The 26,427-nt window shown below is 39.3% G+C and overlaps 1 protein-coding gene across 9 annotated transcripts in view; it reads right to left on the bottom strand.

Annotated features, from left to right (window-relative positions):
• The window catches only part of RBMS3 (RNA binding motif single stranded interacting protein 3), a 719,039-nt gene that overhangs the window by 19,821 nt on the left and 672,791 nt on the right, over window positions 1–26,427 (bottom strand). For all 9 annotated transcript variants that reach the window (XM_040589729.1, XM_040589728.1, XM_040589727.1 and 6 more), the window contains one exon: window positions 18,310–18,420. In XM_040589729.1, the coding sequence (XP_040445663.1) occupies window positions 18,310–18,420 (111 nt within the window). The remainder of the gene's footprint in view (window positions 1–18,309; window positions 18,421–26,427) is intronic.

A 26,427-nucleotide genomic window follows, 5' to 3' on the forward strand; every position in this document is an offset into this window, starting at 1 on the left:
ACATAAGTAAATAAATAAACGTGCCACTGAAACTCTCAACACATGAGCACATTAAGTTATTATTAATAACATATCCATTTTTATGATGAAATAACTGCTTTCTAGAGGTAAACATGTCATCTAGAGGCTACTAAATCTCCATGAATTTGAAGAGTCTAAAGAGAAGCAGACTACTGTGTGCAAATGTCCATACTGTATGGATGAAGCTGTTGTTAAAACAACAGGGAAACTGCTTAGACTTATTAAATAACAGTTGCTCATTAATCCCATACACCTTCAATTCGCTCTTCCAGATCAGACATAAAAGTGGAAATCTCATGGGCCAACTGTCCAAGAATGAAGCAGATGAAAGCAAAGACAATAATAAACTAAAAAAAAAAAAAAAAAAAAAAAAAAGCACAGTAGAAACACACAAAAAGCCACCTGAATATTACTATTTCTAATTCTCCTAGAAACAGGAGGAATTTCATCACCTCCTGCATAAAAATGTAGTCGTGGCTCGCAGATGTAACGTAGTAAGATAACAGCATTACACCACCAAACTACAGCTCGGAAGTTCTTAAGAGCAGCTGAAGCATGGCATTGCTCAGTCCTTCACCTCTAAAAGATCCCTAGATTCCAAAATATTTGGTAAACTGTAATGAAGGACATTAGTGGCTTATAAAAAATAAAAAAAAAGAAGAGGAAAAAAACTATCTCAAAACTTCACAAAAAACAGCTGTCCAAAAGTAGCCTGCATCAAGAGATGGAGAAAAACTTCCCAATTCAGTGAGCACAAAACACCTTGCAGACATCACCTGTGTCTCCTGTTGGGGCTTACGCTGGAAGCTAACAGGGGCAGTAGAGATGCCTTAAAAGCTGGCCTTCCTGTATTGATGGTGAACATGCAAGTCCAGGCTTAGGCAGCAGGAAACACGTTCCCTCTCAGAAATGCTGGGCCCTTATGCCTAAGAATACAAGGAAGATCTGCCCGCTGTCAGGTATGCGTGGCCAAACGTCACGCAAAACATGCACTCAGGGCTTCCAGGCTGCTCAACGCAGAGTTGGGGTGGTTGACTTGGGAGTTTGCAAACCCTGAGAGCCCCGCTTCCATCTGGATCTTGGGTGAAGCTCTGGGACATTCTTGCCTCTTCCTGCACACCCGGGAACCAGCAGTCCCTGTTCAGTCTTTGAGCTGGTGCCCTGCTTTTCTTCCAGGACGATCCCCCCGAGCAGCCTGCCCAAGGCAACATTCGTAGGGTTTTCTGACTTGGCTCCCAGGACAAATCTGGTCCTCAGTAAGCAGACCTGTAAGCTGACTCATTAGGAGATCTGGAAGCCTGCCCAAAGCATCGGACATGGTGAGGCTGCTCTGGAACATGAAATCCTGGGAGCGCTTTGCAGCTGCTGCCTGAAAGTTGACATGGAGCAGGACAGCAGCCGAGGGGGATGTTTAAACCAGTTGGCAGCTGTCAAGACCTTGTGGAGTATATTTTCTATTGGAAACACCATGAGCCATTGTTTCTGAAAATTTATTTTTTTGTTTGGAATTTCTGGCTCATGGGAGAATCTTTCTGTTTTGTTTTGAGTTTTTAAAAGATGAATCAGAAGGAAACCAATTTTTGTGAGATGAATTTCCCACAAACTGGAAACTGTGGATGTTGCTCAGCCAACTCTTCTTCTATCTGTAACTTGGGCAGAAGGATCAGCCAGGGTGGTGATAAAAAAGATTACTAACTTTTAATGGCTGCTGGCAACTTCAATACATTTAAAGTCTTATGTTTTAACATAATGTAGTACAAAATACTCCTTCTCATTAGCATACAAATTGGTCTGTAAAAATCTTTATGTTTGCATGATCATTAGCTTTGCTTACATGGCAGGGCTGTGGACGGTGGCAATAGTTATTGTTTTTGTGAGGACTTCCTTTTTCCCGCTTTCCACAAACTCCTGAAATTCTTCTAGGATAAAGGTCTCTGTAAAATTGTTAATGTCCTACTCATAGAGCATGACTGAACAAGAACATTACAGCCTGCCCCGAAGTATGTTAATTATCAGCTGTGGGAGGATCCCTGAGACACACCAGACCACAGCAGCTCCAGGGCTGCATAACCCAAGGAGAAACTGACTTTCAGTAGGTTGCTGGTTAAGTGGACTTAACTATATTGCCATGTCCACCATGTAATGATCTGCTTACAGTGTTGAACTCCTAAACTTACTTTGTGGTAAAAAATTACACAGGATCTCTCCTACTTTGTCAGTGTTTCATCCAAATCACGGGGTAGGGGAAGGAGGGGAGAAGGAAAGATAACAAAAAGTAAAAAAACCCAGCAGAACAACAAAATAGAACATGGAAGAAGGAAAGAAAAAAAAAGCACAATACTTCAAAAACCGGTCAGTTGTTGTTACCTCAAGCCTTCCTGTTTTGTCATCTAATCACTAGTTCCCCTCCTAAAAGTATCTTAAAGAGGTCCCTTTAGAATGTCTCCCATTTTTCACTACTGGAGGTCTTCCACACTATTTCACTGTACTATTTTCTTTACTTTGTACTGGGACACTCTAGTTTGTTGGGAAAGAGTGATCGGCACAGCTGAGGAACCGTAAGTGAAGCAGTCAAGAATGCTAGCTTGATGCTTCAGCTCTGAATCTCACTTTGTACAGGTGAGTAACTTAAGAGCTAGGAAACTTGAGGTGTACTAAAAAAAAAAAAAGTGCAAGCACCCATTCACCATAAGACGTTATTTCATATAGCTTTATGGGTGTGCTTAGTGCTTATTTTCCCAGGAATGACATTAGAAATGCTTGAAGGGGCCAGTAAAACAGATGTGTTTTAATGCTGGCGAAACAGCAGCATTCCAAGGCTGTTCTTTGTATTCCTTCAGTGCTAGCTTTCCAAAGGACACAGCCAGCTCATATACGTTCAAATTATATACAATTACCAGTTGGTATGGATTTGTGCTTTAAACACCCTCTTACAGCTCTGGACAGTGTAAGCACAAATACTTGTGTATGAATTTTAATAATTTTTAGGGCTAATAAAGTCCAGGCCAAGTGAAAAGCAATTCACTTCAGTGGGGGAAAAGCCCTCTTGATCAATCTTGCTCTCAGTCTCAGTGTACCGATTGTAAATAGTTTTAGACAGGGCTCAAAAAAAGCACAGCAGCAGTGTCAGGTAAAGTCTTGATAGATGAGTATGCCGTAATGGTTGTTCTTGTGATGTTTTTTTCAGGCTAGCACATTCTGTGCAAAATTAAAATCAAAGCAAAGCAAAACATAACAAAATCTTCCCAACTTCCTCCCCTCCCTCTAATTCTGATAAGAGGTGGAATACGAGGAGGATAATCCAGGAAGGGAATCAACATAGGGGAAGACATTAATACATGTACAAACACTCATATTTCCTTCTTATGAATGCCCTTTGTATGACAGAGCTGTCCAAACAGCACTTAAGGAGCAACAGCAAAATGCCTGACAGACAGGCATGATAAGTTATGGCTCAAAACGTTTCCTTGCCAGACAGAAAGGGTGACTTTTTTTTTTCCTTTTTTTTTTCTTTACTGAAAATCCTTTAAGGTAAACTCACTCCATGTCCGCTGGCACGCAGCCATTTTTCCTATAAATTCATATTACAATGCTGTATTTCTAATGGATTGGGTATGGTGCTTTTCCATTTTGCTAATGAGAAAAGCTAAAGGCCATTACTTGCTCTGATTAAGATCCTGAGGGAAGAAATGTGATGTGTATATTACCAGGCCATACGTAAAGGAAGTATGTGGCATTTCTAATCAATCAGACGAAGGGTAGACAGAAAAAGTCTTATCCTGCAACTGTACAGGAAGAAGATATAGGGGGAAAAGAAACATAGAAAGTGTCTTTAAAAGGTGACTTACGGGAATCAGTTATAATGATATTAGTATGATCAATGGCTATGGCTACTATCTGGGAAGGATGTAATTACCAAAATGAAAACTTTCAGATGGGAAGCCTAATCAAGGGCAGAGGTACCGTCATATTTCTCCGAGCACTGTCAGCTCTCATCCAGGCAATGTATTACTGTGTCCCTCACAAGCGTTACCGTACCCAGGCTGAGCTGTGCCTGCCTGGGGTGGGAGCAGACCCGGGAGTGAGAGGCTGTGAAACTTTCCATTCAGCTCAGAAACGCGGGTAAGTCTTGGGCCAGAGGCAAATTCAAGATAAGGAAAAGCAAGGCTGGGAAAAAGGACAAAGGGAAAGAAAAAAGTCCCAGTCATGACTGGCTTTAAGGGAAGTTTTGCAGCGGTGTGCATTTAAAAACCATTTCAGCTTAAAGAAAGGAAATGTAGACCAGTAGCTACTCATCGCAAAGGAGATCCAACAAAAAAAAACATACCACAAGATGCACTGCTCAATTTGCAGAAGGATACTCTGGAACATCTGCCTAAGGTGTTTCAATATGCAATTTCTACGTGTTTAATCCTGATGTCATAGAACTTTTCAAAATTATACCTGATTGAAATACAAAGTTTAGAGACATTTTTTTCATTCCTTTTTCAATGGCTGCATAGCTACAGCTTGAAAATGCTACAAGATACACGCTCCAAATGACAAATGAATAGAGCTTGGAGATGGGTGTTCTAAGAGAGGACAAGACCTTTCAAATGTGTCATAACGGGTAGTCACAGCTGTATTTTTAATAATATATTAATTTCACATAATATTATAAATCACTGCTGAGCATTAAAACTGACAAAAATTGTAACATACTACAACCTCTCAAATGGAATTCCAGATCAATGAAATATTCATGTCAATGACAGCAAAACTATAACAAGTGATAAGGCCAGCGTCTTGTGTACTCTCCCAAACGTGCATTAGGGCGCCTAGCTTTCCTCTGTGGGACACACTGCTTCTTTACAGATTCCTGGGAATGCTTCAGATAGATCCACCTGGCAATAGAAGAAAAGAGTCTCCTTCATCAGCTTTAAAAGTACAGTCACAAAAAAACACTGGGACTGTGAATCTGGAAAACATCATTGTCCCTTCCTTTCATCAGGAGGCAATGACAAGAGACATATTCTTTTAAATGTCATGGGTGACAAGGCATGGATGTCACATACCTTGTTGCAAAAAAGTAAGAATCCCAGCTGAGAAAGCCCATCTACAGCTATCATACTGAAATTCAATCATATTTAGCTTTCCTTAAAGGCCTTATTTTACAAAAAAATCTACACAGGCCCTAACAGGAGTTTTCAGTGAACTTTTCTGATCCCTCTGCTCCACTCATGTGGAAAGGAACAAACGCTGCACAAATGTACCTCATCCTGTACAGGCAAGTAAGCAGGATGGGGGGGGAAAACAGCCTGGCCTCTTCTAACACCACAGCCCAGTCAGAGAATTGTTCTTCTCAGGAACATCTTGCAGAGTATCTATTTCTAGGCTAGGTTGTCCTTTCTGGTTCTTTGCTTTGATGCACTCCTGGCTTTGGCACACAGATTGACTGGAAAGCTCAAACATCTTCATTTTGCATTGGTGCTCATGGGTCAGCAAAATGTTCCCTTTCTGCTTTCCTTTTATGTTAAAAAAAAAAGAAAAAGAAAAAGATTTAAGTACTGTGCAAACATTTGCAATGGAGAAAGTCCTAACTGCACGACAGATTTTTTTTGTCCAAGAACGTGACAGATGACAAAGTGGCCATTTTCCCATCAAATAAATTTACATCAACACCTTTAAAAACATGGGACTTTGCATGATTCACCTTACAAAGAAGGATTGCTGCTGACATACGTGTGTTACATTGAACTCCCAGGCGTCACTCCTAAAATACAAATTAGCAGAGTTAACATTTAGAAAGTGTAAAAGTGGCTATTCCTGAAGCTGAATAAGGGCATTTGCAGATTACTCTCAGTGGCTGATGACAGGGACAATGAATTTAATCTTGGGATGGAGTGGGGCAGCGGGAGGGGGGTGGTGGTCTGCCAGCCTGTCCAGCCGTAATATCCCCTAATAGCCTTGAGGAATTGTAATTGTGAACTGAAACAGCATCTGCTTAACTGTCATCCTAGCCTCAGGACTGGAACTTTTTGCTTGTTGTGAAGGATCATGAGAAAGACTACACAGAGCGTGAAGATGAAAACAGAGTGAGATTAGAACCATTAAATACAACCACCAAGACACAGCTGTCCACACTGCTAGTGAACTCAAGGAAATATAAATGCCAAAATGTATTTGACATTCAGGATGCATTTTGGTATGGGAATTTAGAACACTGAGTTGACTGCAAGCATCTAGTTCTACAATTATTTTCATCATTTTTATAGAGGACAGATTATTGCAGATTATTTGGTGAGAAGCAAATAAATTTCACTGCTAGGCACACTGAAGAGGTCAGGAGTAAAGCCAAATTTAACCAGAACTGGTAAAATCTATTCTTTTCTTACTGGGACACAAGGGCCAATTAGTTCAGCTGCCATGACCAGAGCAGCTTACGGCAGTCTGTCACGTCCAGAGTCTGGGCTTTGCCTCAAATGTCCTGCTTGCATTAGCGGTACAGCTGAGCCATCCCTGGGTTTGGAATAGGATCTGCTGTCCATGCTGTAAGAAAGACTACACTGCAAGGAGGTCATTTTCCTCGATGGAAATCAAAGGTCCTGCATTAATTTATTTAGGTGGTGCTATAAGGTTTAATTACTGTTTTCAAAACACTTCAAGAATATAAAATGCAAGATAGGTGCTGCTATTTTATTTGTCAGTTGTGTTCTGCCTCTGGATGTCTCTCAAAACACTTGCATGCTGTTGTGTTTGGAAGGAATAGCAAATGTTATAGATTTCCTCCCATATCACTTATACTTGGGGGGGGGGGGAATGTTTGGCAGGAATCTGCAGGATATGTGCAGATGGAGTTAAAATATTAACCACAGAAACTCCACAGCTACATAAACTGAACTGCCTAAAAAAGAAGTGCTTCAAACTAAACGTAAATGCTGCAATTTCTTAGTTTGCAATGGGCCCAATTCTGCCTGCAAAAACGTCTATAGAATAATTACAGACCAGAGACATGCATCCTCTACACTTCCACACCAGACTGGTAATTGCAATCTTGGAACACATATCCAATAGTGTATGCAATAAAGTAAAAATCCTATTATTAAAAACTAACTCAAGATAATGCTGTGATGTTTAAACCACATTTTCTCTTTTGAAACGCAATCAAATATAATGCTGCTCATGACATTTGTACAAAAATTAATGAAAAGCAAAACTGGATTTATAAGCCTTGAAATGTTTCATTCTTTTCTTTGCCTTCTGTTGCAGGTTAATTACGTTAAATTTTTCCACCAATCACTTTCTGATTGCCAGCTCTGTTATACTCAGTTTTAAACAAAGGACAGAAATTTCAGGAAGGTCAGTGGTCTTCTGCTCTCAATTGTTCAGACATAAGCTATACAAATAAAATAAATCTCCTTATTCAACCAGTGTCTATACACTGAATGGAATTTGGTTTTACTATTTCTCTATGTCCCATAACACATCAAGGAAATCTGAAGTTGCTGCTACTTGTATTTTTAGTTATCAATAAACTTAGTGTATATTTAATAATCTTCTAGAAGGTGTAAAGGAAAAAAAGATATCCTTTTTCTTACCTCAAAGTAGAAAACCTCAATTAAAATAAAATACAATGAAATAAATTATGGCCACCTTGATGAAGCAGCCATTTATTACCAGAAAACTAAAGTTCCGAGAAAAGTCTGTTATCTTCACAGGAAATCAGCACTTCTAACAGATAGTTAGAAGCACCTTCATGCTGAAAAAAGGCAGCAAAATAGTTTTTGCTAGAAAATTACCTTTGGCTACTAAAATCCTGAGCACCAATTTGGATTCTGTGGGTAGACTAGGCAAGGTCATCCACAGGAAAACCATCACAGCAAAATACTCATTGTACCTTGTTACTGTATTTTTCTTACTCTGATTAGTACTGCCAAAAATGGTCATTGAAAAAAGAAAAAATACACCCCATTTTTTAGTCCAGCACAGGTGTTTTAGTTGGGAAGGGCTGGCAGCAGAGCAGAATAGGGGTAAACAGCATGGGAGGAAAAGAATAGTCAGGTGCCTTAGTGGCTGGAAAAAAAAAAAAGAAGTCAGTTTGGAAATCACAGCATCTTTGGTCTATACTGCAAACCCTGTGGCTGTAGTTGGCAAGCCAGAGAGCACAGCATGAAGTTTTTGCATCACTGAAACCAGTTTGTATTGTAGAAATATACTGATTTGAGGGAAACCCCTAAGGGAAACACACTCAGCACAGGAAAACAGGGAGCTGAGGCTGGCAAATGCACAATAATTTGGACATTTAGATACTACACTCTTAAGAAGTTGCTGTATTACAACTGCTAAAATTAAAAAGGTAAAATTAGAAGCAGCCAGGTGTGCCCATCACATTTGAAAGCCATAATGAATCCCAAAGGACAGAGAAGTCCTCCATGGGACTGCAAAAGCACGTGCCTCTGAGATATGATTGCCCCCTGGACACATCCCAACATGGTGCAGCTCTCCTCTGCCACACAGCAGAAATCTGCCGTGTTCAACAGTTCATTTACCTTGCCAGAAAAACAATTCAGTTCAGCAAACTCTCAAATTCACTTGATGCAGCTGCTCTCAAACCCCTTGTTACAGTTTAACGAAACGTGCTGACTGAGCTGTTTCATAGTAAACATTAGTTATAGCAGAACTCTCCTCCCAGATTGAGTCTTCTCGGAGCAAGACGATTCTCCAGCGCCATAGCACTGACACAGAATCAACCATAACTCACAAATAATAAAACACCATCTGAGGGCACAGAGGTTAGTGCCATCAGCAGATCCCTATGGAATTATAAATCATTTGAGCAAAGCTTACCCTTTTTTGAGAACTTCAGGCTGAAATCACTGTATATGCAGGATCCCAGTGTCTTACACAGTGTATGAAGACTGTGCCTTTAGCTCCTTCATTTAACCTTGCTTCACAAATGAGTGAGCCTCTAACAGGCTGCGCTTTCCAGATGAAAGTAAGAAAGATACCTCAAAAGCACTGGCAATTTATCTTAGAGGAAGTTTAAACCTTTGGGCTACCAGCTTGACAACCATCTGATAAGCCACGTGGATTAACTGTGAAATGCAGTGTGCACTGAAGTTCAGTGGGAAATGCTGTGGGAAAAGGCAGTGAAATTCAATGGAATATTGTTCTTGCGACCATCAACAGGTCCAGGCCTTTGACCAACATACAGGTTACGTTACTTCTGCCACTGATCAAAATATGAAAAGTACTGAGCATCGTTCAAATTAAATTCACTTTCAACTCCGTTGTATGTATTTTCAATAATGTGGCAATGTGTCATCTTCAGAAACACTGCAGCATCTATGATCTAGTGTTTCTGTGGAGTCCCAATGCCCCTAGAAGTGAAGCTTTCCCTATGAGAAAACGCTGGGAATGTAACTCAAAGGTTGCTGCTCAGAGTGGAAACATTTTGCTTAACAAAATGTACCCATTCCACTGGGAAAAAAAAAAAAAAGAGACAAAAGCAAGCAGTATACTTACTAAATTCACACAACACATGTTCTACATCATCTAGCAAAAAAAAAAAATCATAACTCTTGGCCCCAAATGTTTTTTTCTAAGGAAACACTGTGAATGGTCACTTGCAACCAGTTTACTCTGACTGTTTAAGCTTCAGACATTATAAATAACATGCCATTTTGATGTACAGCTCTTTTCTGAGTCTTGGTACATCATTCTCAGTAAACATTTTTATAATTTCCTGAATTCTTAGTACTTAAATGAACAGAAAATAAAAAATCAATTATTATTACTTGTTTTGAACCGAAATAATGTTTCTTTGCAATGAACAACACAGGTTGAAGATGAAAAAAGGCTGTTAGACCACTGCTCTGTTTTTGTGTCAACACCTGAAAGTCCCTCCTGTGGATTTTAAGATTTTTGGCCCAGTTGATGCCCCAGACAGTGACCTTTCCATGATTCATTTTAAACATGTCTCCCTCTTAATATATTACCAATTTCTGTGAGTTATTCAAGTTACGCTTTCCCCATTTTACCTTCAGATCCTTATTTACATTGTTAGCACCATTAAAACCATCTCCTCCTTTCCATAGATGCCCTTTGCATACCTGCACAGTTATAAGCTACTGTTGCCTATCACCTTAACGCCCTCTCCTTTCAGCTCAAGTTTAATACATCTGTGACTGAAGTTGATAGAATTCAAGTACTCCATCTTAGACAGAACTGATACTGTGTGAAGGACTGAAACACTGCTTAGCAGAAACTAGCCGTTCTTCCATATAATTTATCATGTTGTTCTTTTCTATTGAGGATCCAGCCTGTTCAAGGATTTCAGGACTTTTTGCTATGCTTACACACACTTGTAGCATGTGGAGACATGACCACAGGACTGCTTCCCAGCCCTTGGCAGAGAAGAGCTGTGGAAGCACCACCTCTGGGAGATACTTCTTGCTTTTCACATGATCACAGTTTGGCAAAAAAACCCTCACCTCTCTAAGATCCTCAAACTTGTCTTGGATTACAGGGGCCCCACCGAGCTTGTCTGCACCACTGATGATTGAGATTCATTACTTCTCTGGGAAGCCATATTCATCATTTCTCTCAGAATCACCTGAGTCTACTTTAAACACAGGCAGGACAATAAAAACAAGTTTCATTCTAATAAGGCAAAGAGATACATTCTTGATTACAAAACAGAAAACACATCTACAAAAGAGAAACATCAAGAAAATGCAGATGACAGACCTGACATTCAGAGTACTTTTGTTTCCCAGCTTTTATTCAGTTTGTCAGTTGTAGGTGTGGCAGGATGTTTCAAACCTAGCGTCATTTTCAGCTCTTTTTACCTATCATTTGTTCCCTTTTTCTACTTCCCTGCCTGTTAAATAAAGAGCCTCTTTTGGCTAAATCTTATACAAAACACAAATCATCTTATACAAACCAATTAAAATTAAAACAACCTTCTCTCCCCAAAACCTGCCCTGTTATTTGTGGCATCAGCACAATTTCACATGAACATGAGTGAACACACACTTTTCTCCTCTTAACACTCCACGTTTTTAGGGGAGTGATCTACTAGTAGCTAGAAAAATGAGTTCACAATATTGGTACATCTCTAGAGACATATGAACAAAATTTTCTGGGAGTATGACTAAAGGTGAACCTTTTGGGGGAGAATATGCTACAGACCACCAACTATATGCCAGTGTTATGCCTTTCAGTTTCTATTCACTATTGCAAAATGAAAAAGTTCACTTTATATGCAGTGCACGGCTATCACTAAATAACAAACATTCTTTGGAAGAGGTAGCTTTAAACTACATTCCCACTGTCCTTCAAAGTACCTCTAAGCAGCACTTGTAGAAATCACAAAACAGAACTGCCGCGATCATATGTGAGAAAGTACATGAAAAACAAGCCTCTAAACATTCTAGTTCACAGATATGTGAAGCCAGCTGCAAATTAATTATATGAATGACATTTGTCTGATGATGAAACAAAGCTATATTAGTTACAGCTCTTCTGGATGATACTGTTTGCTTTGCTGAACCATCACTGTTCCTTTGTGTTGCTTTACATTTTTATCACCACAATCAGGGCGCTGAGTCCTTCTCTGAAAGGGAATCTGGGCTAACGTTGCTTTGAGTCAGTAGCTGATACCTCAAAGAGAGGCAAGGAGTCCTCAACAAAAGCACTTGTTCATTTGTGCAAGTCTCATATGAAGGTAAAATTTAACACAGAATAAAAGCTACGGACATGCTGGGCTCATATGAAGAGCTGCTTGAACGGAAAATGGAATTCCCTCCATCTGCGTTTGTTCTCCTTTTACATTCCCCTTCTCTGCCTACACCAGGCAGTGGCTTTGAAGGTAGGCACAGCTGCACATAAAGGCAAACGATAAGCCACTACCAACAAATGGTAGGAAAGTAAAGCTGAGTTCAGAAAAGAAGGGGAAACACTACAGAAACGGGATTTTATAAACTCTGTTCATTCAAAAATATCATCTAACCGCAGCTATGGTCAAACACAGACTGTGGAACCCATGCTGAGACAGCTGATTACAAAAAGCCTTCCCTACACGATGACTGATCAGCCCAATTCTTACAAGAGCCTGTGGGAATTCAAGATGGCACAAAAAGGGAAAAGATCACATCTCTCTTTGTTCACCGTACCACGCGTTTGGCCTATACTGTCAAATCAAGATTTTTTCCACCCTGCTGTTGCATCTGCAAATGTTTCCTTATAGAAGCACTAAATCTATTTTTTCAAGATTACCAACCTATTTGTCTCGATAATATTTAGTGGTGGTGAATTCTGCGCATTGATTATATGCTTCATCAAAAGGTTATTGTTCCTTGTTGACTGCTTGGAATCTGGTGCTTTTCAGTTGCACTGAGTGGCCCTTTTTTAACTCAAATTATGTATCAGGCAAATAGGAGCTGCCTTTCAAGAGGCTGATTGGGAAGGAAGGTGCAGGAGGAGTTATTTGGTTTGTATAAATCTCAAGAGAGCTTATGCTGTTCTTCTCCTTTCCAACCAGAATAATTTATCCTTAAATGGATCTCCTGCCCCAGACAGCTCCATGGTGTTAATCACTTGCATTTGCCCTGGGCCCTGGCTGAGTAAATGGACAAGGATGACCTTAGTTTCAGCCTGAACTAAGCTAATTTCATTTGCAGTGAGTTCAGTCCTATATTTTCCGCACAAACAGTAAGTGAAAGTCAGTCAATAAATATAATAAAAGCTTTAAGATTAACACTTGATAACATGAGAGGCACAAGACTGCAAAGAAACTTTGCTCCTGTAACTCTCCTGGGATCTTGCAACATCCTATTAGAATAACAGAGAGTGCTTTTTGAACAAGCATCTGAACATCAAGGGAATGCGATGATGTTTCAGCTCCATGTAGCTGTAGTATGTGCAAATAGAATTGCAGATTAAACAGGAAAAAAAACAACCCTATCTAACAAAGCAGTTATTCTGCTGAGGCCTTTAGGTGACATTTTAAGCCACCAGTGACCATGGAGTATCCAAAGGAAATAAAAGATAAAAAACTTATAACAAGCTTGTTGTTCCATTGAAGGGTTCTGACGATATCATCAAGCTCCGCTGGCAACAAAAAGAACTAACAAAGTGAAAGATAAGACTGATGTACCTGCACAACAAGCCTGTTATTCCTTTGAGAGATTTCTGGTGATACTATAAACCAGGAAAGCTGAATGAGGGTGGTTTGCAGTTTCAACAGAATCCCACGTTATGTCAATGCAGTTCTTCCACCTGACTACATTTTTAATACAGAGGTATCTGGAATAATTAAACAATTTTTTAAGTGGGTTTTTTTTCTGTTTCTTTGTTTAAAAAGTGCAATGGAGACCTTATTTTGTAAGTTGCCTATTACGTTTCTAAATTAGAAACTGAAAGCTGAGTAAACTGTGTGCAAGTGTGAAGAACAATTAAGCAGCGCAGTTGAGCAAGCAGTTTTAGTAAAAAACCTGGCTTCTGCTCCACTATCCCATTGGTGTGGGCCTCAAAGGTTTAAGATGAAACACGGCTATGGTAAGGCAGTTCCCAAAGAGAGGGGAAAAAACCTGGAATTACCTCGCTGCCAATGAAGACTAACAAAGGCTGTCTCGATCTGTTGGATGAAACTGGAACCCAACCGGTATCTGAAATGGATGCTAACAGCAGGGAGGGGAGAGAAACCCAGACCAAGAAAGTGCAGAACAGAAGATTTCCTTCAGGAATGAGCAGCAGAGGAGAAAGAATAGAGGAAATCTAGTTCCCAGTGAAGATGTGAATTATTACTGCTGACAGCCGAATGTGGAAGCGTCGCAGCAACAGGGAGCCGAGCAACAGGGACTGAAAGCAGTGATCAGACTGCTCAGTTTTTATTTTTCTAAAGGTTTTTGTATTATATCCAATCAGGCATCCATCACAACTTTATTAAACCATGAAACAGATGTCAGATCAATGGCTGTATTGGAAACATTTTGAATGACAGGCTGATGATGGAACAATTCCAGCCTCCATACATTATTAAACATATACTAATGCTGGTCTTTCAACGCTACCCTTACAGACTCGCTCAATCTATTCTCCCTCTACGGTACCTTTTTTAATAGCAGACCTAATAGTAGATGACTATTACATAGGAAAAACAAGACATACTGTAATACATAGTAATAAAGTAGTAAACAACAGAAAAAATTCAAGGTTAAAACCGATTGTCTGCCTTCACATTATGCCTCCTGGCATTAAGCTTTCATTTTAATACAACTGTAGGAGCTGAGGCTGGGTTGTCAGCCTTAATCAGAATATTCAGACTTAACCGCCTTTTTGTTGCTGTAATCTTGACATAATTGAAGAATAGGTTTTCTTTACATATTTGCACACAGCCAGCATACCCGTGTAAATGCCTTCTGCTCTTTTTGAGAGAAGAGGTATGTACGAAGAAACACAGATAAATATGGCAGATTCTCTGCTTAACTCCAGATTTTAGGCAGACTGGGGAGGCGATCATAGCAGCACATTCGCCTCTGAATTCACCAGTAATGTAAACTGTATTTTCACCAGCAGAAATCAATTTGATTTTCATAAAGACAGAAAGAAATTATGCTCTTGGTGGATGAAGCACAAAGCACAGTAACTGGGAGATGCAAATGCCGTACAAAATTCCCTCACAGCACAGGAACGTAAGGTTGAGTTGCCACAAACTGCAGACCATTACCTCCTCTCTGCCCCCAGTGCCCTACACCACCCTTTGGCCCGGAATATTTGCTCCAGCTGTGTGTTTTCATGAGATGGGCAGTGAAATCAAGTAAAGATGGATTTGTAGCTTTTCACTTGGCCTGGCATCTTGATAGCCTTAGTGCATCCTCCTGATTAAGGGCTGCTTAGTATAGCAGAGACGTCTGATTTTATACAGACAATTCAATAATGGATAAGAAATAAGAATGTTAGAAAAGATAATAAAATTAAATACATGTTCTTTGGGGCTTTGGAGAGAAAGAAAGCTTCTTGTTCTTACTGATGGCAAATGGTTTCCTAAACAAAATTCTTTGTGCTTTTTGGGGCCAGTAACCAAAGGCTTCCCAGCACAAAGGGAAGGCAGCTGGCTCTGAGTGGGGCTGTAGGAAAACTGCTCTGTTTTGGCTGCTGAGCTGGATGCTCCCAGCTGGAAGTGAGCAGCCCTGCAGCATTTAGCCAGAAATGCCCCCCTGGGCGGGTGACTAAACAATCAAGCGCAGGCAGGGATGGAGGCAGCTGCCCCTCAGATTCTCATGGGTTTTAACGTGTGCTTCAGGGCTGAGAGATCAAAGCTCAAATCTAAATTTTGGTGTTGAGGCAGGAATTGGCAGAGGCTGCTCTTACCCAGGTAATCACCTCACCAAAGGGCTAAAGAGTGCTCTTCTGTGAAGGGTCTCTCCTCTGCAATGGCTCCAGCCTGAGCCTGCACGGAGTATTTTAATCTTTCAGAGAGCATCAAAAGGCAGAGTAATTCCCACAAGATATGAGGCATTCATAGGCCCCTGTACTATTTCTCTAGCTTACTCACTAGAGAATAGATTTTCTGTTGTAGCAATGTCTTAGAAACCCAGCATTCATCCCAAATCAGGCAAGTCTGGAAGAGAGTTTGAAGTCAACTCTTACCTAAGTGACCACAGAGGTCTGTTGTGGCTGAAAAATATATTACATTACTTCACAAAATGGTCAGTCTAAGGAAGTGAACATACAAAAAACTTTCAATTAAAACTGCTTTGCATACTGCAAGCTTTTACATTAAATTGTGACAAGAGTTGCAGCCAACGCTGAGCAGAATTGTTTGTGACTTTGTGGCTTCTTTGCTTAAAAAAATCTGGCTGGTTTCTTGAAAGATAGCTGGTGGCTCATTGTGGCACCCTGTTGCACAGTTTTAAGGATAAAATTAAAAAATATGTTCGTAAAAAAAAAAGTGTAGTTTATGTCTTATATCTCCCATAAAACTTAGTCCTCCTGAGGTACTCACAGTAGCATGGTTTGGATTTGGCTCAATTCGTCATGGCTTTATGCTCTCAGTGCTCCTCTCTCTGGACTGAAATTCAGACTTCAGACTAAAGGAAGTAAAAATATCTCTAAATAAATCATATCTCTAAATGGGTTGGCCATTTTCCCCACATTCTGTTACATTTTCTGTAACAGAACATGTTAGGAAGATTCAATTTCGAGTCAGGATGGATACATCGAACAAAACTGCTACTGGCAGCCTAAATCCTGAAGTTCTCTCTTTAATTCATGACAGGAGGAATTCCCGATGACCTCCGTGATTATCCTGCTTGCCTGAGGACTTTAACTGACTATGGTGCTGATGGTGTTTTTACCAAAGAGAAATCCAGAATGTGATAAAACAGGGTGTCATTTGAGATTTATGAAAAGCCTATGGATATTGTAACACCCATCAATCATTTAGTCTTTCTTGCTTTTTAAGTTTTCTGCAAATGAGTTAGGAGTTTTAAAGATAGTAAACATAAACCTATACAGTATACCGCTGAATGTATTTCAAGAAGTTATCAGGGAATGCTGTGACCTTGAAAGATAAGACTGAGTAAAGAGCTAGAAAAAGGAAGGAAAGATTTTCTTTCAGTTGCAGTAAAATAAATTCAGGATCTTATTATCATCTGGCTAGATCACCTACTGCTTTTCAGAGTCCTTCCTCTGCCCCCCCAGATGGATTTGTTACAATGAACCTTGTAATAGTGGTCTCAAGTCAGAAGAGAACATTACCTGGGAATTTTCTAGTTTGCATTACGATTTTGAGAAAACAAGCACAGACGACAATGTCTGTAAGAGTAATGGAAATGAAAATGACAGACAGAAGGAAAAATTCATAGGAGCTGCCCATCAGCACAGCTAGCATTCATTTTCAATTTCCTTGTCTTAATTTTTAAACAGAATTCTGAATTACAGTAATTCCACAAGTAGAAATTCTCACTAGTCCTAGTATTTCCTTCAATTTCATGTCTTCAGAAGGGAAAAATGCTGATATTAACTTTGAGATATAATTCCTACTTCTTTTGATTGTTGAATGAAACATTTTACATAGCAGGAATAAACAAAAAACCGTCATATTTACCTTTCATCAGAAATAAATACAGAAGTCTCAGACCTCAACAGATTTTTTTTAAAGAAGGGGGAAAAGACACTGGAGTTAAGAATTAAATTCAACAGATAAGAAAAAAGGAGAGGAAGAGGATCAGGAAGAGGAAGAGAAGACCCAATAAGTGCGTTAAATAACTTTGTACAGATGTAACTTTATTCAGTACCTTATTTAAATAAAAGAAAAAACAAACAAGTTGGAAAACTGTGTTCCTATAGATTAGTATCAAGTACCAGAGTGGTGAAATAGACAAAAATGTTGTAAATGCATAACAGATCTTTCAGATAATTATTACCTAAAAAGCACGTGTGCCAAGACATAAAATTGTAAGGTTTATGCCTGCATTTTCATAAAAATGTTCATATACATGCAGTGTCCACATACTCACATATCAAACCACCACACATTGTGTGTAGGCTGTTGTATCTTAGGAACTTTTCAGAGAGTTTTAGTAATTTTCATTACGAGTATATTTTGCCTTTCTCTGACTCTGGGGGAGTTAACTGAGACCGATTTACACAGCTTAGAGAGAAAGTAATCGTTGAACTATGCATGTTTAAATATAATACACTGGAAACACAGCTGACCTTGACCCAAGACAACATCTGTGAGCCTGGAGCAAACTATGTATGGCTGGCTGCAGTAGTTTAGAAGCAAGTAATGGATTCCACCATAACGCCAGAACTCCCATTTTCCAGTGGTATAAAACTTTCTAGATTGACAAGCAAACAATTTCTGATTAAAAATCAAACCGAGAGAGGAGTACTTCCATATCTGCCTGGGAATTAGTAGAGAGATTTCCTGCTAAGTACATGACCTACTGTTTTACTATCCATACTACTTTGTAATTTCTGTTCTATAATACGTAATGCTGACTGTATGATGGTTTTAGAAACATATCTGTACATACATGTTCGTGTGACATAGCGATATGAGGATATTGTTTGTGTAGTACATCATGTTAGGGTCATGATGAAAGACACTACGATACGTGTGCCCAGACAGGGCCAGACACCTCTGGACACAGAGAAAAAGCAAAGTAAACCACGGCAATATTAAACTGAAAAAAGTTGAAGCGCTGAAAAACCAAAGTAATAAATTACTTTGAGAAACTCAGTAAGCAATAAATGTTTTGCAATATAGAAAGTAAGCAGCATAATCTATGATCTTACCGTTCCTGTTGTGCCCAAGGAAAGGTGGTTCATCTGTTGGGTCAGAGGGCCCATCATGCTTGCTGGCTGCATTGACATCGTATGGTCCATTGTTGGTGTTATCACAGCACCCTAGAAACACACATTATTTACACTTCAACATTTCACTAAAAAAAAACATTAAAAAAAGCAGCATTCTCTAAATGAGTGAACCTGGCTGAAAACTTGACATGAATCTTAAAAGAGACTAATATATCTGTCAGAGGAAATATGTTTTGTTCCTATTGACAACCAAGCTCCACACACACATTATTTGTACTACTAATGAGGCCATTTTATGTCAGTTCCAATTAAGCATTATTTTTTACTTCATTGCTTCTGACAAACAAATGCATATGTTCTTTCTAAGATGAATGCTACTGTACATTGCAAAATGCCTGTCATTTCTATTTTTCTGTATCCTATACAGAATGATCTTACAGACAGAACACATATGTTCCCAATTTTCTCTGACTTCTAAAACCTTCAGACTCTGAGATCTTCAACCTATTACCATAATTATCCTGGATTTTTCCAGTCTCAATTAAGAACCCTTACTCATGACATTTTATAGCTGATTAAGTAAAACTAGCTATTGACAGCGAGTTTGGTAGTGACACCCATTTAAAACACATACACAGCGCTTAAAAGCATTTTTCTTCTCTGCATGAAAAACAAAGACATTAATAACAAACAGCATATGAACTAAAGCAAGAAGAAGACTTCGAACAGAAATGGAACAAAAGACATGCCAGAGGAGCTTTGGAGAAAGCTCCTTTGCCATTCACATTCCTTGGTTTTTCCTCTCCCACTCCCCAAGGTCCCATGTTGGTAACCTCATGCCTTAGTGAAGTGTTGATTCTCTTCAGTTCTATGGTATAAAACGCTATTTCCTGGGTTGGTTAGAGAAAGTCAGTCAGAAACAGAGTGGTCTGCTCTTTTTCTTGCAGACAGTGAATTACAAAGGTATTTCCAGCTATTTCTTCATATTAAATAATAGCTCTACTTTGTGCATATGTATGCTTGTGTGCATAAATTATAAATTTGAACAATCAATCACAACATCTGCTACAAAGCATGGAAAATGTGGATGAATCATTTGTTTAAAAAAAAATGGAAAACTGACTTTTTTCAATTGAGATTACTGACAACATCCACCCATAAACAGGAATTTAAAATAAACTAGTTCCAAAACCCACACCACAGCCTGTTCTTCAGTGTCTGTCTCACATTTATGTAGCGCTATATGACTGCATTGCCAAGGATGTGCCTAGAATCAACAGATTTCAAATTTTCAGATGCAAATAAAAAATAAACAAAAATAAAAAAAGCTGGGGAAGTACCAATTCAATTTTTTCTCACCTTCCAGCATATTTTGTCTATGCACATCCTATCTGAGAGGCACAGATTCTGCAGTCTCTGCAAATTCATTACTTGCATGCAATGGTAAAGAGGAGATAGGTTCAGCTTGGTCACTCCTTTTTGTAATACCCTCAGCATACGAATAACATACAAACTCCTTTTATGTCACACTGTGGATTATGCTTGTTGCACTGACAACAGTCCCTAGAGACATTTGGCAAATTACAGAAACTAGCCTCCACAGACTCAGACTGTCGTGATCCCAAATAAATGCTTATAAAATGAGCCGATCAGTTTGCAAGTATCAAACCTGCAAAACTTGCAAACACTTTTGCTTCTTTCTTGGCTATGTTAATTTTCACTGGTTTAATTAGATTTACACATTGATTAACTCATTCTAATGACCTGCCACAGTGCTAACCTTCTTCTTGTTGTTAAGGGTCCTTACAAATCAAGATAGTCACAAGCTTTCACCACAAAATTTCTTTCAGCATAGTAGACTTAATATCCTATTCAAAAAGCCCTTCTTTCTTCCTTACATGACATTCTTCTCTTTCATGCTGGCTCCTCTCTTTTAGCTAAAAAAAAATAAAATAAAATAATCTACTCTATTGCTGAAAGAGTCTGAAAGCAAATCTTGGGGGCTTATACTCATTCAGCCTATTTGGCATCCCTGCATAGCAGATTCAGTGCAGGAGTCTGAAGCAGCACCATGCCCAAGGACAGTTAGGTTCTTGCTGTATGTTCAAAATCAGTGGCCTGGGATACCATGCAGCCAGACAAGGTCTTGGGGTTTGGACATTCACATAACCTTTTTTGTTATGGTAAGGAATCATAAACTTTATGCTCAGAATGATCCACACCACAAAACAGCATTTTTACTGTACCAAACCCTAAAATGCTCAAAATAAATTTGTCAACTGATGAACAGTTCTCAGTTTCCTCTGCAAGCAGCCTTCTCCTTTGGCTTAGAGATGGAGAATTGCCTCAGGACCTTCTGTGACAGACAGGTGAGCTCCCACTTGTGATATGTGACGGGGTAAGCAGAAAGTCACACCCACACTGCAGCTTCGTGCAGCCCCATGCTGCCAGCAGTAGTGGCTGCAATTAATTTAGGATGTCCCAAAGCCTTAACATACCAAGCTTTCTTTGCAAAGATGTTTACTGCAAAGGTACAGTTGGAGGAACTTGCTGTGACTACAGATGTGACAGACTGATAGCTATTCCTGTGTATAAATTCAGGAACCTGGAAATGAAGAAGGGGCAGGGGTGAAGGAAATCTTATGATTTAGTGTAGCAAACACAAGTGCCAGCCACAGAGTGGAAAATCTGATAGCAAATGTCTTTCAGTAAATAAGTAAGCAAGACAGGTTTTGCAAATAAACTATTAAAAAAACCCATGGAGAGGAGAGAAAATATATTAAGGACAAAAAACCTGCTCAGAGACAGTAAATGTTATTTTTAAATAGAAAATACATATATTCTAGTACCTAAACATATCCTGTTTAATACATTAGGAAAAGAATTTAGGAAAATGAATCAAGTATTTGCAGCTTTCCTAAGGCAGCTTAATGTGTTTGAAGGTGACAGTTACCTAGAGCAGCGAATTACATGCATTTGCCAGACCATTAATTCACCAGTTTTCAGAATCCTCTTGTGATCACGTAGGGAAAAAATTATACCTAATTAAGGAAATATCGTCTGGTTGTTAGGGCAACACCCAGTCTCCAGACCATAATGCATTTCATAATACATGCTGTCAAGTTCATTCATATTCAACTTATTTAGCTGTAGAAGACAACAATGTCTTGCATCAGATGTTGCCATCATATTACAAGTAATTTGATTCTTTTCAGCCTCTAATAGGTAGTTGCTGATAAACATCCACTTGGCGACTGACAAAGGCTACAGCAAACATATTTTTCACCTTCATCTGTTTGGATGTCTGATTTTACTGAATTTGTAAACTGTACAGAGAGACATCTTAGCATGGCATAATGCTACTGAAGGCCCAGCTTAGCTGAAAGAAACTGTAGAAGAAATTATGATGAGGTTTTTGCCACTGTCTTTGCCAAAACAAGTAGTTGGCTTGCCAATTATTTAGGTCTGCCCTGTTGCCTCAGTATGATTAATTTTTATAGAATTCCTGCAAGAAACTGGTTACTATAATGACTTTCAAATTTGGCAAGATATTCTTGGCATATGACTTGTCATACAACTCTGTTGACGCTATAGTGGCTTTAAAAGAAATTAAAATTAACAGGGCAAAAGGTAAGGAATCAATGATTCAGAAGCAAATGCACAATTTTTGCAACACTGCAATAAACCCAAGATAAATCCATTGACAAATAGACTTTAATTCCTCTTCACTTTATTTGAAAGACCTTGCTGTTTTATAATGCTCTAAGCTGTATGGACAGAACTTTCATATAAGAAAGTGAATATATTTATTTCAGACTATTTTCTAGTCTACCACTTGCAAAGAAAGAATCCTCACTTGATCAGCTACAATCACTGTGCACTCCCTGTATGGCAACAAACTGAAATCACAGGAAGGACACTAAATACAGCCTATTTATTATATTAAGTAAACTATCTTTAAGTACTTGCCAATACCAACAGGCATCAGCAGGAATAAAGTTTACGTTGGTGCAATGACATATGCCACCTTACGTGCCCTGAAGGGTGGGAAAGTGACATCAGAAATAAAAAGTGTATTAGGGGGATTTAGGAACAGAGAGTTCACTAGTTGAGAGATGCACTTGGGGGCCAGTGAGAGGAAGGTTTAGTTAGTCCCAGCTTTCTCGAATAATGAACTGTATTAAAGGCTTCTGCTTTTATTCCAGTGTTCTAATACTGATATTGGACTTAAGGCACAAATACCAGCTGAATAAATAGTTTTTAAAGCTTACAGTAAGCATCTGCTCATTTTACAGTTTACTTTTTCTTTATTTAGGGAATTTCAACAAGTTAAGCATACTTACACATTCTACTCTAAATACTGGTCAATGTAAAACCAATGAACATTACAGCAACAAAGTTACTTTTCAAATTTCTTTATAGACACATTGTGCAGTCATAAGCACCAGGTCATTCCATCTGAAAAGTTATTACCGTACTACCAGGTGAATGTCTTTGAGAACATGTTGTTTCTTGAGGTTTTATGAAACTAAGTGAAAAGATGACTTCCCTTACACTTACCAGAGAGACGTGTCTATCAAAAACTAATATGAAAAAAACCAAGACGCACACTTTTTTTTGCAGATAAATGTACTCTCTCTGCATACTGAATAAATGATGGCCATACTTCTATTGATTTACTGTTCTGTCTAGACTGATTTGTCTCACCCCCTTCTGCTGCCTCTTACCGGCAGCAGAGAAAATAGGGTCCCCTTGTCGGAGTAGCGTGCCTGGTGAAGTACTCTGAACTGGCTGTACAGTGGCCAAACTTTCATGACTATAGTAGAAAGATTAAAGGTAGCTGTGAAATCCTCTCCGCCCTCTGTCATCAGCTCTGCTGCGAATACTTGTTGCTATACCATAAAAACTGATTACATTTCAAAACCAAGAAAACTTATTTTCCTTTTCTCAGCAAAATGTTACCAATTGTCTTGGCATTTACTAGCTAATCAGAGATTAAATAATGATTTGAGTATGGTGAAGAAGATCAGCAAAAATCACTAATAACGTATATTCTACAAATCTTGGGATTTGGTTTCATTTCACTACATTGTTGAATTTAAAAGCTTGCTAAAAATGGGGTAAAGTGAGCAGGAAGCCCAAACCCTGCACTAAATTAAGCAGGTTTAATTTGGGAGTGGGAAAACCATGATACAGACCATCACCATGGCAAGTACTAAACGACAACTTTGTATTGTAGTATTTCTAATCTTGGGCATAAATTCAAATTCTTATCTGACATCACCTTCATATCTTAGTTGAATCTCCTTGGAGCAATGGACACATTTGCTTTCCCCTTCTCTGTTTCCCCCCCACCCCCTGTTACGTTTGCAAACTTCTTTCCTCAGCTGAAAGTATGTAGTGTAGGTCCAAGAGAGTAACTACCCAAAAGCAACTGCTCTTAAAGGATTAAGAATCCAAATATAGCGTGGCAAATAAAGAACAAAGGTGACCCTTGTGTATACAGCACCTTTCCTACAACAGCCAAGGGTTTTGATAATTTCTTTCCCCACTTCTTGACTTTATGTCCTGTCTCCTAGTTTGAAATACAGCGTTCGATAACATACAGATACTAGCCTACAAATATAAATACAGATTAAAAAGATACAGAAATGGGAACATCAAGAGATAAAGAAAATGCAGTTGATGTAATAGAAAGGGTTTTATGTCAGTAACTGTGTGCACAAATAGAGCAACATCTGAAACTATATTGGTACAGGTTAATAAATGTATTACATCAGGGAGTACCACTGTGATATTATGTCAGTAGTTTATGCTCCTACTAGAGCTGAAAAAAGTTTCATAGCATACAGCTGCCTGTTAATCTAAAATTACTGAAAAAAACCCAGAAAGAGATAGCATTTCTGTTGTAAACAAAAAGTTGCCTGTGTCAGTCAGTGCCTAAAGTGTCCTCCGTATGGTGACTTAAATCTCTGCGCCCAAAATAAGAGCTCAAGAGAAAGGCCACTGAACAACAGGACAGTATTTATGAAGGGACGATATACCTGAACTGCTACAGGGACTCTGAAGCACAGTCTGAGAGTCCTGCACTTATCCCTGTCCTTGCTGTCTGCACATGCAGGCTGGACCACAAGCCCATGTGCTCTCTCTAGGCTGGCTGCGGAAGAAACAGTAGTTTTCATACCTTTCTCAAACTTGCCCCAGGAATAAAATAAAATTACTGGTATTATGTGCCTGAATAAATGGGAGTAGTTTTGCTGGGGCCTGCTAATAGGAAGGAGCCCACAACAGTTAGGGAACAACCTGCCGCAGTGGGCCATTCATTCCCAGCAAGTGCTGGAGCAGGCAGAGAGGCCATGGACAGCTCTTGCTCCCTCTTCTGACATATTCTAAGGGAGAACAAGAAATCGTATTTCTTTCGTTTTCTTCCTACCTTTCAGTTTATAAGTGCACTTGGCTGCACGGCGGCTTTATGTATCCAATCCAACTAAAAGTGCTTTTGCTCTGTCAAGAACAGCCATCACTAACAAAAGCAGCCTCACAACGCTTGCACAAGGCTTAGCATCCTCAGAAGACAAAGAGGAAACACAGAGGTGGTGATTTGCCCAGGACTACTGGAATATACAGAAGAAATCTCCTGCTCTTCTCACTTTCAGATTTCACAAAAAATATCCAAAGGTCTTTTCATTCCATGTCAAAATAAGCACAGATTTCAAAAACTTGACACTTGGTGAACTGCACAGAACTCCTGACCTATAACTAATTAGTATGTGATGTGTGCTGAAGTGTCATGCTTGGCAATTCCATTCTGTTTATGTTCTTATACATATTTTCTGATGTGGACTAATTCCTTCACCCACTGTCTCCCAGTGGCAGACGTGCCATCCTAATAAACAGGAATCAGGAGTCTCTTTCCTGTGGACTAGTTTTTCTTAGCATTGGAATGGAGTTTCATCTACTAAAGCTAATTCCAAATAATATTTCCTCATCAAACAGTTCTGCTGTCTTCCCTCCCTTCATGTCTATAACCAGGCGTGAAAATTGACTTGATGGCATATCCTAGTTCTAACAAGATGCAAAATGGAAATTATTAAACAGCACAACGAAAATATGAATCACTACTAGTGTTTAGCCTAAATTTTTACTTCCTTGCCTTACTGGGTTCAAATGAAACTTTCAAAAGGGATGCCCAATTTGCATCCTCAACAGTCTGATCTTACATATATATATACACACTTATAATTGCATATGGGAAGAGAAACGATATTGCCATTTCTATTACACCCACTCAGGCCAGACTGTTTTTTCAACATGTGGGTAATTTTTTTCATGTTTGAAACTGTCAGTCCGGGATTTATTATGACAAAAGTAACTAAAAGCAAAGGTTTTTAAACTCCTTACTTATGAGGAACATTTAATAAATGATGACTAAGTGCTTCCGTTATTGGCTGAAAACACTTACTTTATTCAGGAAAACAGGCTCAAAATACAAGAGAAGTGCCTAACAGCAAGGTTTGTCTCCAGAGCTTGTGCTTGGATGTAGAGGAGCAGAGCAGGTTGATGGCACGACAGCACATATGGTGTGTTTAACGTGGTAGGACCTTGGCTCTCCCTGGGTCTCAAGCCTTCCAGACAAGGTGAGGCAGCCCTGCCTGTCTATGTGTCCCCATGAAGTCATGACAACAGACATTTGATCAGACCAAATGTCTGAGACATGGCGCAGTTGGTCTCTGCTTTTTGGGCGAGATTTAGTACATAGGTCATTTGCCAGGCACATGGAGTGGGTAACTGGGTTTGAGGAGGAAATGTCTGTGACATTTCTTCTACATGCACTTCTAGCCTCAACACCACAGTGACAGGACAGCAGCTGTGATCTGCAACAGATGTGCTGTGTTTCATTTCCTGCCCAAAATCAGGAGGGACTCGCGCTGGGTGAGCTGCAGTGTAGCGGCTGTGCTGGAAGAAAAGATTCACTCATTAGAAGAACAAACACTGACACTGGGAGACATCAGAAACGCTGAGGAACTGGCTACCAAGAAGAAAAAAGAAAAAATCAACAGAAAAGCTGGCAGGTGATATAACCCTATGTATCCACCA

This window comes from Falco naumanni, chromosome 4 (genome assembly GCF_017639655.2).
Source record: "Falco naumanni isolate bFalNau1 chromosome 4, bFalNau1.pat, whole genome shotgun sequence".
In the NCBI taxonomy this organism is placed as follows: domain Eukaryota; kingdom Metazoa; phylum Chordata; class Aves; order Falconiformes; family Falconidae; genus Falco; species Falco naumanni.